Source organism: Lolium perenne, chromosome 4, assembly GCF_019359855.2.
Source record: "Lolium perenne isolate Kyuss_39 chromosome 4, Kyuss_2.0, whole genome shotgun sequence".
Lineage (NCBI taxonomy): Eukaryota > Viridiplantae > Streptophyta > Magnoliopsida > Poales > Poaceae > Lolium > Lolium perenne.
In genome coordinates this window covers 400,062,020-400,075,030 of record NC_067247.2, presented here as the reverse complement: position 1 = coordinate 400,075,030, position 13,011 = coordinate 400,062,020, and the positions used below count along the sequence as shown (strand labels likewise).

Genomic DNA, 13,011 nt, shown 5'->3' with positions numbered 1-13,011 from the left:
TTGTTAGAGGACAACAAGGAGGAGGGCATCCATCCATCACTCGGAAGGAAACAATCCAAGGGATACACCATCATTCACGTGTCTTGGTCCGTGACACATATGGTTGTCCAGATCCGAAAGGCAGAAGCCCTTAACAACAGCAACCATTCATGCGTTCATGTGTTGTAATAACCGCCTGTCCTAGGATGGGACTGCGGAAAACTTTGATGATGACGTTGATCAGCTTTGCCTTGTTGTTTTGCTCCCTGATGCTGTGTAGTTTTCTTGTTGGTTGTGTGTGCTGTAGCTTGTCACTTGTGTTGTGGCCTAAATTGAATTGAGGTATATATATATATAAAATGTGTGTGTCGTTTGTTGTGCAGGTTTGGATGTCTAAAAACAGGCGTGGTCATGCCGAATTTTCGTATATAGTTTTGTATTGATTCACTAGTATAACTAGTGCTTATATATATTTATGAAAGATGAAGGGGATATTCTTTTGTCATTTGGGAGTCCGCATATAGATAAGAAACAGTTGGCAATCATTTTTTTACTACGCTTTATACGTTAGCTAGTCGCTGCAGTGTGGCTACGTGAGCTCTCACTTGTCTCCATGCATCAGACGAATTGGGTGTTCTGGCGGCAGGGCATGAATTAGCATGCGAATGGGCATGAATAATCCCTTTTTTGGACAAGCATATGCAGATGAAAAAAAGTTCTCAAACTGGAGTATATTGCAATCAATCAATTTAAAATGAAAATTCGAACTTCAACTAGATTTTATGCTTCTATTATCTATGATTCTTCAAGTGGACTCATTGCGTGTGTATTTGGGACCCTAGCTTACCGAGAGATTTGTAGAGCCGTTGGGCAAAACTGGATGTCGTATGCAAAAGTTAGGACACACGAGCGTCTTGGTGCAACTTTCGGCGGGAAAAATAAAGGCGGGCATGAATGACCCATGCAGAGAGTACTGTGATGTGGTCCAGTCAGAGAATGTGCGGCAAACCAGCAAAGACAATAGATTGGTCTCGGGGGATGCCCCGAAGTTTGGGCGGAAGGGTAGACGGAGTGTGAACGGTGTGAGGTAGCCCCGAGGCCTTAGGGGTTGGGCCGGAGTACAATTTTAACACGTCTCAGTAACCACGCTAGCATATTGTTCCTCGCTGAATAATCGCGCTACTCCGGTACCGGTGGTGCGCTCAAAATGCTCAAAAAAGCGAGCCGATGGGGGAAAATCAACTAGCATTTCGCTTGGGCTAATTATTCCATGTTCTTTGGCTCATATTCGATCCATAACGGCTGGAGATCGATGTCAAGTGATCATTGCAATTTAATTCCGTGAAGAATAAATTGATGGTAATTGTCGCATGCCATCGTATAAACATGAGGTAGCCATGCATGCAAAATGTTTAGAATCATCGATCTGCTGATTCTGGAATCATGTGAATGCATAATATTTAGAATCATCGATCTGCTGATTAGAATTTATAGCAACTAAAAAAAGTCTAATTAGCTATCTTTTTGTTCACTTGGCCTGCCGGAAAATAGAGTAGCTACATATATGCCACGGCAGAATCCATCAGCTCAGCGGCTCCCTAGGCACGACGTCGACGTCGGCAGTAGAAACTATATATGCCAGCACTCTGGATCCATCAGCTAATGGGCGATGTTCAACACGCTATGAGATGCATGAAGCTGAACTAGTAGGCATATTTTCAGGACGCAGAAGATATCACACGCAGCGAGATGCATGTTGGGATGGTTTTACCTAAGAACACACCACGCCATGCTAGCTTGTTCTCGCGGGCCGCCGCGGCGTCGAGTCGAGGATCTGCGGCCAAATGACGCCATGTGTCTTGCCGGCACACGCCGGCCATAAGGGCACAATACTTGGATAGTCAAGAGCTAGCGGAGTTCTTTCGAGAAAGGTCTTTTCCATTCTACTCCTTCCATTCGTAAATAAGTGACAGTAATGTGATTCGCATAGATCTAGAAGCGCTCTAGATATAAATCGGACAAATATACAACATTTATTTGTGAATAGAGAAAGTATTTGTGAAAGAGATTAGGAGCATGTATGCACGTTCAAGCGTGAGCTGCATGTTGCATGCATGTTATATAAAGGTATTACAATCCAGGCAGTTGACGGAATTAAATAGTGCGTGTCACACTCACTCACAGGCTACACAAGGTGGGCCTGCGGCAAGGTAGAGAAAACAAGTAGGCAAGGTCCATTTTCAATTCAGTTTTCTTCCGTGGAAGCCCAAGCAGAATCCTGTAAAAGGCCCAAATGGCAATACAAGAGCAACATAGAAGGGTACTCCAATGTTTAGTCCCACCTTGCTAAGCCAAGAGGATGAAGACCAACTTATAAGGGGAGCTTTTTGTTGTCTTCTAGATAGTAGTAGAAGCACATGAATCACACACAAATAGTGCGTGCGCTCGCGTGAATATTCGTGACTTAAGACTTTGGACGCTTGGCGATTTACGCCATTAGCCAAACATATCTATTTTTGGATTTCCATCCCAAATAATTAGCTAAATTAATGGATAATGCAAATCGAAGCTATTTTATGTCTGACTCAGGCTATATGGCCGATCGATCAAAATACTCCAAGACTCCACCTTTGTCATGTATCAAGATTCTGATCTACCTTCATTTTCTCATCTTCTTTTGTGGTGATTGAGCCAGTCTTAGGAAAAAACACTTCACAAATAAAAAAACTTGGAAAAAATCTTTCAACCAAGCCCCACATTGTGCAAGTTTAGATAAATCTGAATGGTGTTGTGCCAATCGAATGCGAAGATAGCGGAGTTACTTCGTGAGGAGGAGCTTAAATGGTATCGTAGATTAAAGGCCCAGTTTATCTTGGAACGGGATTCGAATAAGCGATATTTCCATGGCATTGCAAATGGCAGACATGGGAAAAAGTGCATTTATTCCCTTATTCAGGATGAGGGTACGATTGAGGGCCATGATCAACTCAAATCTTACATTACGAATTATTATAAAGGTCTATTTGGTCCTCCTGAGGAGAGTGCTTTTTCTCTCGATGAGACCTTAATAGACGATATACCCCAATTGTCTATGGAGGAAAATGGAATTCTGACAGCCCCTTATTCAGAGGAAGAGGTTCAGAAAGCAATTTTCCAGATGGAACGTAATAAAGCACCGGGTCCGGATGGTTTCCCTGCAGAGTTTTATCAAACTTTCTGGGAGACTATCAAGGAAGACCTTCTTGAGTTGTTCAGTGTTAGTAACACCCTTTTTTGTGCCCAATTTCAATGTAGCAGGAAACCGTCACTGTCGTTCATGATCACATCACCACTTGGACTTTTGAACCTGCCTAATGTGACAGGACAACATATATTATTAAACCTGCTTGATTTGTCGGACCGCAGATATTACTTCGCACAATCAGTGGATGTTGATCGCTTGATGATCACCTTTGAGCCGGTTCACTCCTGCGTCTATTATGGTCTCCGAGGCCCTCCCGACATTCTACACGATCACAATGGCATTCTGCTACGTGATTATCAAACCTCTCAAATGCTCATTTTTTAGAAGGATCCAAGCTCGGTTGGACTAGGTATCTTCATTTGGAGGTGAGTCTACAGCCTCGACACACACTCTTTGTTCATCGGGCTCAATTATCCGATCAACGTGAGGATACATGATGGACAGACTCCTGATGGCACGTTGAATCCATTCCTGAAGACAAACTGTGTGTATGGATCGTACAATGGGGTTAGTGAAATAGCGCATCCACTCATTAGCCACTGGAGCCTGCAGCCAAGGAAAGAAGAGCATGCGGAAGTCACCAGCCTTCCAGCGGATGGATGGGGAAAATCCCGATAGACGGCGATGTGGTTCAACCCTAGTTTACACAATATCTGCATATTTCAAAAACATTTCTGCGCTAGACCAGGCCATGGACAGGTCTAGCCACGGATCTTCGTGGTGTACATAATCTATTTTGTTCTATGTTTGAATAATTTAGCAAAGTATGTTTTTTTAATGGCTAGCTTGATGACTCAGTTTGTGGCTCACTTTTGTTTTTAATGTTGCCTTTGATGTTAATAAACCATGCATCACTGTCCATATCTTAGAATCATTTTTGTAATTATATCAGTGAAAGTCTGTAGAATCCTGTACTACCTAAAGTATTCATAAAGCATGTATCACTCTACATTCCTTTTTTAAATAGTTATTGATACCAATCTCTTGTGGTTGTCGGTAATTAGAGCACCACGCCGGGGTCTTTGTTTACTTTTCTCTATTTTTTTGGCTGTGTATCCCATTTCTCTTTTGACATCTTGTTGGTGCAGAGGCTGAGTGGAATTGGCATAATCGTGATTTTACTATATATTCCATTTGTTCTGCAGAATTTATTAGTACAGCTTGTGTATACGCATCTTCTGACTACTTGGGAGGAACATACTTTTTTCCCCTAGCATCCTGGCTGTACTTGATGTAGGCTGTCAAAGTTGTCCTAAATGGACCATAATTTGTTGAGCGATCGGCTCGCTGTAGCAGGCCCAGTAGGCCGGGGTGCACGGGTAGCCCAGGTGATAGTTGGTTTGTTAAAAAAAAGTTAGTGTTGGTCTTTGAACAGTAGACGCAGTATAGGACTCTACAGACTTCCACTGATGTGTAGTTCTATACCTCACATGTCGTTGATACATTGATGGTAGTTGCCGGTACACCTATCGGTGTTTGGATTGCGTATGTGTGCCCTCAGTTCTTCCGAGACAAGCGGCATTTATTCCCTTACCAGCCACCATACTCTCTCTCTCACTCCCATTATCTTCTCTCGCCATCTTGCCTCCCTCCATTGACGACCACTGCTACCGAAGCGGCAGTTGGCGGCATCATCCTACGGCCACCCCCATCTCCTCCGCAGCAGCAGTGCATTGTGTATGTAACTATGTAATCCCTGAAGCCCTGAATCTAGATGATGTGATGCTTGTTGTGGAGTAGTTCTCATCTAGGAGTTGTCCCGTTTGCGGGGACTAGGATTACGCTTGAAAGCCAGTTCTGAGGCGAGATCTACTAATTTCAATTTTCGTATTGACCGATCCATGGCTATGAAGATTTGTGAGAGGCAAATATGGGCATGCTTTGCATGGGTGTTCTATAACCGATGATGCTTTTTGTTGTTTTGCTTGATCGATCTGTACTTTGCAATGATGAACTGCAGTACTTTAATGCTAGACCCTGCCATGCTATGTATAGTTCAATCCCCGTAGCTAAGGTTTTTCTCAGTTTTATGAGTTGAAGCTGATGTACCGGTCATACGAATTGGCCAAACTAGATTTAGAAGCATAATGTTCAGATTGTGGGCTTCATAAGTACAATTCTCCAATTACTTTGTTAGATGTCTTTATTTAGGTCGTATTATTTTGCACTTAGGGCCAGAGCTGCCAGACATTATTTGATTGGGTCAATTTTTGTTGTTGCATTGTTCAGGCAACAAGATCAAGCTTGTAGATAGCTCATCTTCGAAAAAAGGCTTCTGCCCTGATGAGCAGGCCACCAAACGCCAGTGAGGAGCAGACCCGTCCTGGTAGCTTCTGCAAGTTACTGTTAGTGCCAACAGGGTTAGATGGGGTCATCCCCAGTGCTTTTGAGCCCTTGTTTGAAGGTGAGTGGCCAGACACCATCAAGCTAAAGACCTCCACCAATTGCATCTGGGAGGTTGGCCTGAAGGAGGAAGATGGAAAGATTGTCATGGACGCACGCTGGTCAGAGTTTGTCAAAGCACATGACTTGAAGATAGGATACTTCACGGTATTCACGAGGATTGACACCAGATCCTTGAAGGTGCTCGTATTTGATCACGATAACTGCAAGAAGGTCATCAAGTGTAAAGGTAATCAAACACCACTGGAGGAACAATATGGATCACAGCTCTAATAAGGTGGTGACTGTTCGGTTCTAATTACCATTGTTATGTAGAGAGGTGGTCAATAAGTATATATACAACTCTCTTCAATGATGCATTTATGGTCAACATGATGGTACTCTTATATATGTGCATGGCTCCTCCACACACAATGTTATGTTAAACATGAAGGCTCGAGCTGTAGTTCATGTCTCTAGTTACATTAGTAAGTGCTTCTGTTGGCTGTATTGTGAAGAACATGTGCTGTTCTGTTGTCTGGTGAAGTCAAAATACAGCATTTGGTTCATCGCGAATGTATGCATGCACCAACAAACCCCCCTTCCATTGCTACTGATAGTAGTTTGCGTGATAGAAGATACACTTCCATCATGAAAGGTACCAGGATGGAATTCACAAAAAATAGAGGTGCCAGATGTGTTGGTCTATCTTGATTTTGATGAATATCGTAAATTCGTAATCTGCAAAGTGTTATATATGTACTTAGCTCCTCACATATAATACGGATGTGTTATTATGTTAAAACTTGAAACCTTGAACTGTAGTTCATGTCTAGTTATAATAGTATGTGCTTTTGTTGACTGTATTGTGATGAACACTCGTTGTTCTGTTGTTTGAAGTCAAAATATACCAGACATGAAGATCTTTGTTTCACATACCACGCTGAACATTTTTTTTCAAAAATTAGCTAAGCTCCTGCTGACAAGCATATTAGGCGCAAATGTGCAACCTTCAGTAACGATCAGGGTTCCAGCGCTGCCCCATGTACCACATACTTTTTTTGTGAGGCTAACCCCATGTACCACCTTACCAATAGAAAAAAAAACTGTACAACATTCCCCGCTTGGGCCAAATTTTCCTATTTTTGGTTGCCATCTACATGGTAATTGATGTGAGTCTACTTACTAAGGCGATAATGCCCAATAACTACAAATGGGCCTTTCTACTCATTCACTTTCGGCCCCTTTCCTAATGCAACACGGATCCTATGATTCGCCAGAAAAAAAACACGGAGATTCTACGTACAAGTTGTTTTTATTTCTTTTGTATTCTTGGGGGTTGCAATTTTTGAAACTGCCATACCCTGTGTGAAAAACCTTGATCACTCCATACCTACATGGAGTGTTGTATTTTGAAAAATTCAAAAGTAGATTTTAGATTTTTAAAATTCTAAAAAGTTCCATGATTTATTCTTTCAACTTGAAGATCTTAGAGCGATAGAGTTTGTATTCAAGTCTGCATAAAAAAGATAAACTAAATGCGTGAACAAGTGCAACGTTTTGAACCATATAGTATATCTGAGATATCACACATTTCTTGTACATGGATGCTAACATATGGGACCCATCAGCCAACACCGACATCAACGTTTAAAAGGTAAAATCAAATAGAAGGGATCAAAAAATGCAAGTATCTATTAATATGAATGGTAAAAAATAATCGAGATATCACACGTGTCTTGTACAAAGAGGGTGACATGTGGGACCCATCAGCCAGCAGCGCCCATATGTTTAAAAGTTAAAATCAAACGGAAGGGGTCAAAAAATGGCAAGTATCAATGGTAAAAAATAATCGAGGTATCACACGTGTCTTGAACATGGAGGCTGACGTCTGGGACCCATCAGCCAGACGCCCTCAACGTTTAAAAGGTTAAATCAAACGGAAGGATCAAAAAAAATCAATCATCCTGTAATATCACGGGTAAAAAATAATCGAGATATCACACGTTTCTTGTACAAGGCGGCAGGGGATTGAAAGAAAAAGTCAAGTCGGCAGAAATCACGGGTAAAAATTAATCCAACGAAAGAAACATTTATTGTTTGGAGAGGCTAACATCTGGAACCCATCTGCCACAGCCTTATCAGTGTTAACAACGCGACGAGAGGATCAAAAGGAAAAAATTCAAGTACGAGAAATCACGGCAAAAATATATCCAAGAAAGGAAACGTTTATTGTTCATAGAGGCTGACATGTGAGACCCATCTGCCAGCAGTGTCCTCAACATTAACAAGGTGGTAGGGGATTGAACGAAAAAACCAAGTGGGCAGAAATCAGGGTCCCAAAAATAATCCAAGAAAGGAAACGTTTATTGCAGGAGCAGCCTCAACGTTTATTGTACAGAGAGGCTGACATATGAGACCCATCTTGCAGGAGCGTCCTCAACATTACAAAGCTACAGGGGATCGAAAGAAAAAGCCAAGTATCCAGAAATCAGGTGTCAAAAAAATCCATGAAAGAAAACGTTTATCGTTAAGAGGGGATGACATATGGGACCCATTTTGCAGCAGCCGGCCTCAACGTTTCGAAGATGGCAAGTGTGATCCAAAGAAAAAGCCAAGTAGCCAGAAATTAGGGGGCAAAAATAATCCAAGAAAGGAAACATTTATCGTTTAGAGAGGATGACATATGGGATCCATTTGGCAGCAGCGTCCTCAACGTTTCAAAGGCGGCAGGGGATACAAAAAAAATGCAAGTAGCCAGAAATTAGGGGCAAAAAATAAATCCAAGAAAGCCAATATTTATCGTTCAGAGAGGATGACATGTGGAACCCATTTTACAGCAGCGTCCTCAACGTTTCAAAGACGACAAGGGATCCAAAGAAAAAGCCAAGTAGCCCAAAATTAGGGGTAAACAATAAATACAAGAAAAGAAACATTTATAGTTCAGAGAGGCTAACATATGGGACCCATCTGCCAGTAGATGCCTGAGCCTTAACAAGGCAGCAGGGGATCGAAAGAAAAAGTCAATTTTCTAGAAATCATGGGGCCAAAAATAATCCAGGAAAGAAAACGTATATTGCACAGAGAGGATGACATATGGGTCCCATTTTGCAGGAGCGGTCTCAACGTTTCAAAGGTGACAGGGGATCAAAAGAAAAAAGCCAAATAGCCAGAAATTAGGGGTCAAAAATAAATCAAAGAAAGGAAATGTTTATCGTTCAGAGATACTGACATGTGGGACCCATGTGCCAGCAGCGTCCTCAACGTTAACCAGGCGGCAGGGTATCGAAAGAGAAATGCAAGTAGCCGTAAGTCGGGGGTCGATTTATCGTTCGTAGAGACCGACATGTAGAACCCATGAGCCAAAGATCGTTCTCAACGTTAACCAGCCGGCAGGTGATCGAAAGAAAAAGGCAAGTGGCCAAATATCGTGCCAAAAATAATCCAAGAAATGAAACTTTAATTGTACATAGAGAATGACATATGTGTCCAATTTTGCATGAGCTACATCAACGTTTTAAAGGCGGCAGGGGATTAAAAGAAAAAGGCAAATAGCCAGAAATTAGTGGTCAAAAATAAATCCAAGAAAGGAAACATTTATAGTTCAGAGAGGCTAACATGTGGGACCCATGAGACAAGAACGTCCTCAACGTTAACCAAAGTGCGGCAGGGATCAAAAGAAAAAGGTAAGTGGCCAAATATCAGTGCCAAAAATAATCCAAGAAATGAAACTTTTATTCTTCATAGAGGATGACATATGGGTCCCATTTTGCAGGAGCGGTCTCAACGTTTCGAAGGCGTCACGGGATCGAATGAAAAAGTCAAGGAGCCAAAAATCAGGGGGTCAAAAAAATCTCCAAGAAATGAAACATATATCGTTCAGAGAGGATGACATGAGGGACCAATGAGCCAAAGATCGTCCTCAATGTTAACCAAAGTGGCGAGGATCGAAAGAAAAATGCAAGTAGCCATAAATCAGGGGTCAAAAATAAATCCAAGAAAGGAAAGGTTTGTCATTCAGGGAGGCTGACATGTGGGACCCATGAGCCAACAGCGTCCTCAACGTTAACCAGGCGGCAAGTGATCGAAAGAAAAAAGCAAGTGGCCAAATATCAGGTGCAAAAAATAATCCAAGAAATGAAACTTTTATTCTTCATAGAGGATGACATATGGGTCCCATTTTGCAGGAGCGGTCTCAATGTTTCGAAGGCGGCACGGGATCGAATGAAAAAGTCAAGGCGCCAAAAATCAGGGGGTTAAAAAAATCCAAGAAAAGAAACATGTATCATTCAGAGAGGATGACATGCGGGACCCAGGAGCCATTAGCGTAAACGGCTCGATCGAAGAACGTGAACGAGAGGGCGCGATCGAAAAGAAAACATCTCTAGAGACGCTGCCATCTAGGCCCTACAGCTCTGGCGGTACCGATTTGCGTTGACTCGGCCGGCGCACCCGAGAATTCAACATGCACCACGTCCCGGGCCACCATGGGCGATGTTTTTCCCGATTCCATGGTGCTAGATGGCCTCAAAAATGAGAAAGAAAAGTTTTGAGATGCACCACGGAGAGAGCAAAAATTGTCGCGGATGGTGCATCAACAACCACGGCTCGACTTGAAATTCGTCGGCCATGGAAACTTTTCTTGTAGTGATCGTCATCCCGATACTCGTATGGCTAATATTGAACAAGACCGTTTTGTTCCGTGCCAAAAGTCGATGTTGTTTAGTTCCCAAGAAACGCCTCACACTGCCTTCACCGAACCACCCAAACTTGATATTCTATCCCCGAACACAGTGTGTGTTGTGACCATTGATGCGGTGAAGGGAATTGTTCCCAATTATAATAAGAAGAGGAAAAGAAGTAAGAAGGTTGCGCCAGAATTCAACAGCCAGCCTGCTCCGAAACTGACCCGGGTTAAGGAAGATAGATTTCAATGTGCAGATATATCATGTTGCGGGTGAACCCATCCTTCCATTTGGTATGCTCAAATCCTTAACAGGGGACCTTAGTAGTTTGCATGATGATGTACTGATAATGGAGAAAGATCTCCTTAAATCGAAGGATGATCCAAACTAGCCGGTTTTCTCAGTTAAGGTGCCAACGGACTTGGGCTTTGTTGATACATCCCCCGCGGACGTGTTCTTCATGCGGTTTAAACACATCTTTGACATGTTGCACATGAAATCACTCGATGACTCCCTGGTCCGCCTATATGCTATCCATCTAGCCCACTTGGTCGCGAAAGATCAACTCGAGGACATCGCGATAAGTGACCCCTACTACATGCATGAACACCAGCTGATAAGCCATGAGGGCCGTGTAGTCATGATGGAGTACATCAAAGATTTCATGGTGAAGAATAAGAAAAAGAAAATCATGCTCCTGTAGCTATTTGCTAGCCAACATAACAAGTTTTACTACACTTCAATCATTATTTTGAACGTACGTAAACGGTAAATTTGAGAACGATGGTCTCTTTGAATTGTTTTTGCGTACAGAACACTGCATCATCATCGTTTTGTATCCGGAAGTTTTGCAAGCCGTGTTTTTGGATTGGTCGAGGATCAACGACCCGAAGAAAGAGTACGGCGAACTCAAGAATGTTCTCGATGATGGTCTCTGTGGCTTCTTCATGAAGGGAGGCTGCCTAAAAAAACTGTACACAGATTAGGAAAGAAGGCGTTCAGCTACAAACCGAATTTACCTGGCTCAAGCGGCCGCCTAAATGTACGAGGGATGTGTACTATGTCATCCTTCATATGAAGGACATTGTACGCCATCACCAAAAACTTATGACGCTAACTCAACTCGAGGAATGGGGGCAAAGACAATGCGGACCACACTGTCGAAGATCTCAAAGCTGAGTTATGTGGCATCCAACAGAAGTCTTGGGACAATCATCTACAAGGATGTTCTTTGACGCGAATGGATGTTCCATGGCGGCAATCCAAAACGATAGGACATAGTTGATCGCTTAGAACAGCAGGGTGACACCAGGGAATTCAACACGATAGGTGGCATTCTCCCATTTAAGGCGAAATCGATCAAGGCGAAATCGGTTAAGTGAAGATGCACTCATGGGGTGTAAACTTTATTATGATCTTCTGACTATGATCTTCTGGTTTAAACTTATTTCCCATACTATGAAATTGTGATGTAAACTTTATTCCTAAACTTATGATGCTTTTGCATTACTTAATCATGCATGCTTAATTATGTTGCTTTGTATTGCGAACATTTTTGTTGTTGTTGCCTAATATTATGTTTCATATTATTTATGGCTTGGCTTATGCATGGCTTGGCTTATGACACATCTATCTTGGGTGTAGAAATGCCGAAGAAGTGGTATGTCATGTACCAAGGTAGGGCTCCAGGAGTGTACGATGAGTCATGAGTGGGATGACTGTCTGATGCAAGTGAACAGGTTCAAGGGCAACAACAATAAAGGGTACAAGAGCAAAGCAGTAGCGGAAGCTACATACATGAAGCACCTGTTAGGGGAAGAGATGAAGGAGGAAAAGAGGAAGGAGAAAAAGAGGAAGAAGAACGGGAAGAAGACCATCCTAGTCTCTACAATGTTGCTTGTGATTGCGGTTTTGTTGTATGTGATTCTAATGTATTAGATGCATGTATCTACATGTATACTAACTTGTGTATTATTGTGATGAACTTGATGTACTATTTTGGTACTCCATTGAGGATTAATTAATGTGAATAGATTATGTTATGCATATACCTGTTTAAATTGCTTAAATTGCTGAAATAAACAGGCGCGAAGAAGCAGAATTGGTACCCAGTACCAAGTAGTGGTAGCGGGCAGGCTAGGCACGTGGCCAGTACGACGTATCAGTTGGGGGCGGGCACACACGACTAATAGATTAATAGCAGCGGGCGCAGCGGGCACGCGACAGGTAATGGGATTACTAGTCGCGTGCCCCAGGACGCGACTACTGTCTTAATAGCAGCGGGTGGGTGGGGCACGCGACACGTAACGAGTTTACTAGTCACGTGCCCCGGTCCTACGCGACTATTAGGTCCTTACCACTGGCGAGATACCGTCGTGTGCCAGGGCCCGCAACTGGTAGTCCAATTTAGCATGCGAGCGGTAGGCTTTTTCCTACTAGTGTAAAAAGCCCGCCCCCACCCCACCCTAAGTTCATTGATCGGTTTCCGATTCGCTGGATCCTTGTCCACCGGGGCAGCCTAGGGTTGCCATGGCGTCGCGAGGTGGTGTGGGAGAAAGAGGAGTGGAACCGAGGAGAAGGCGGGCCGGGAGGAAGAAGAGAGGAGGGAGACAAAGGGATAAGGCTCCTTCCTAATCCTAGGTTGGCCCGACACGACGCTCGCTGAAGGAGCAATCCTGTCCGCGTAGTGTACAAGCTCGTAGCTTCCAGTGGCTTTCCGCT

General features: G+C 43.0%; 1 protein-coding gene across 1 annotated transcript; it reads left to right on the top strand.

The window, feature by feature from the left end:
• Window positions 1-5,506: 5,506 nt before the first annotated feature.
• Window positions 5,507-5,899, top strand: LOC127348212 (putative B3 domain-containing protein Os03g0621600). The gene has a single exon (XM_051374300.2). The coding sequence runs from the start codon at window positions 5,507-5,509 to the stop codon at window positions 5,897-5,899; it is 393 nt and encodes a 130-aa protein (XP_051230260.1).
• Window positions 5,900-13,011: the final 7,112 nt, after the last annotated feature.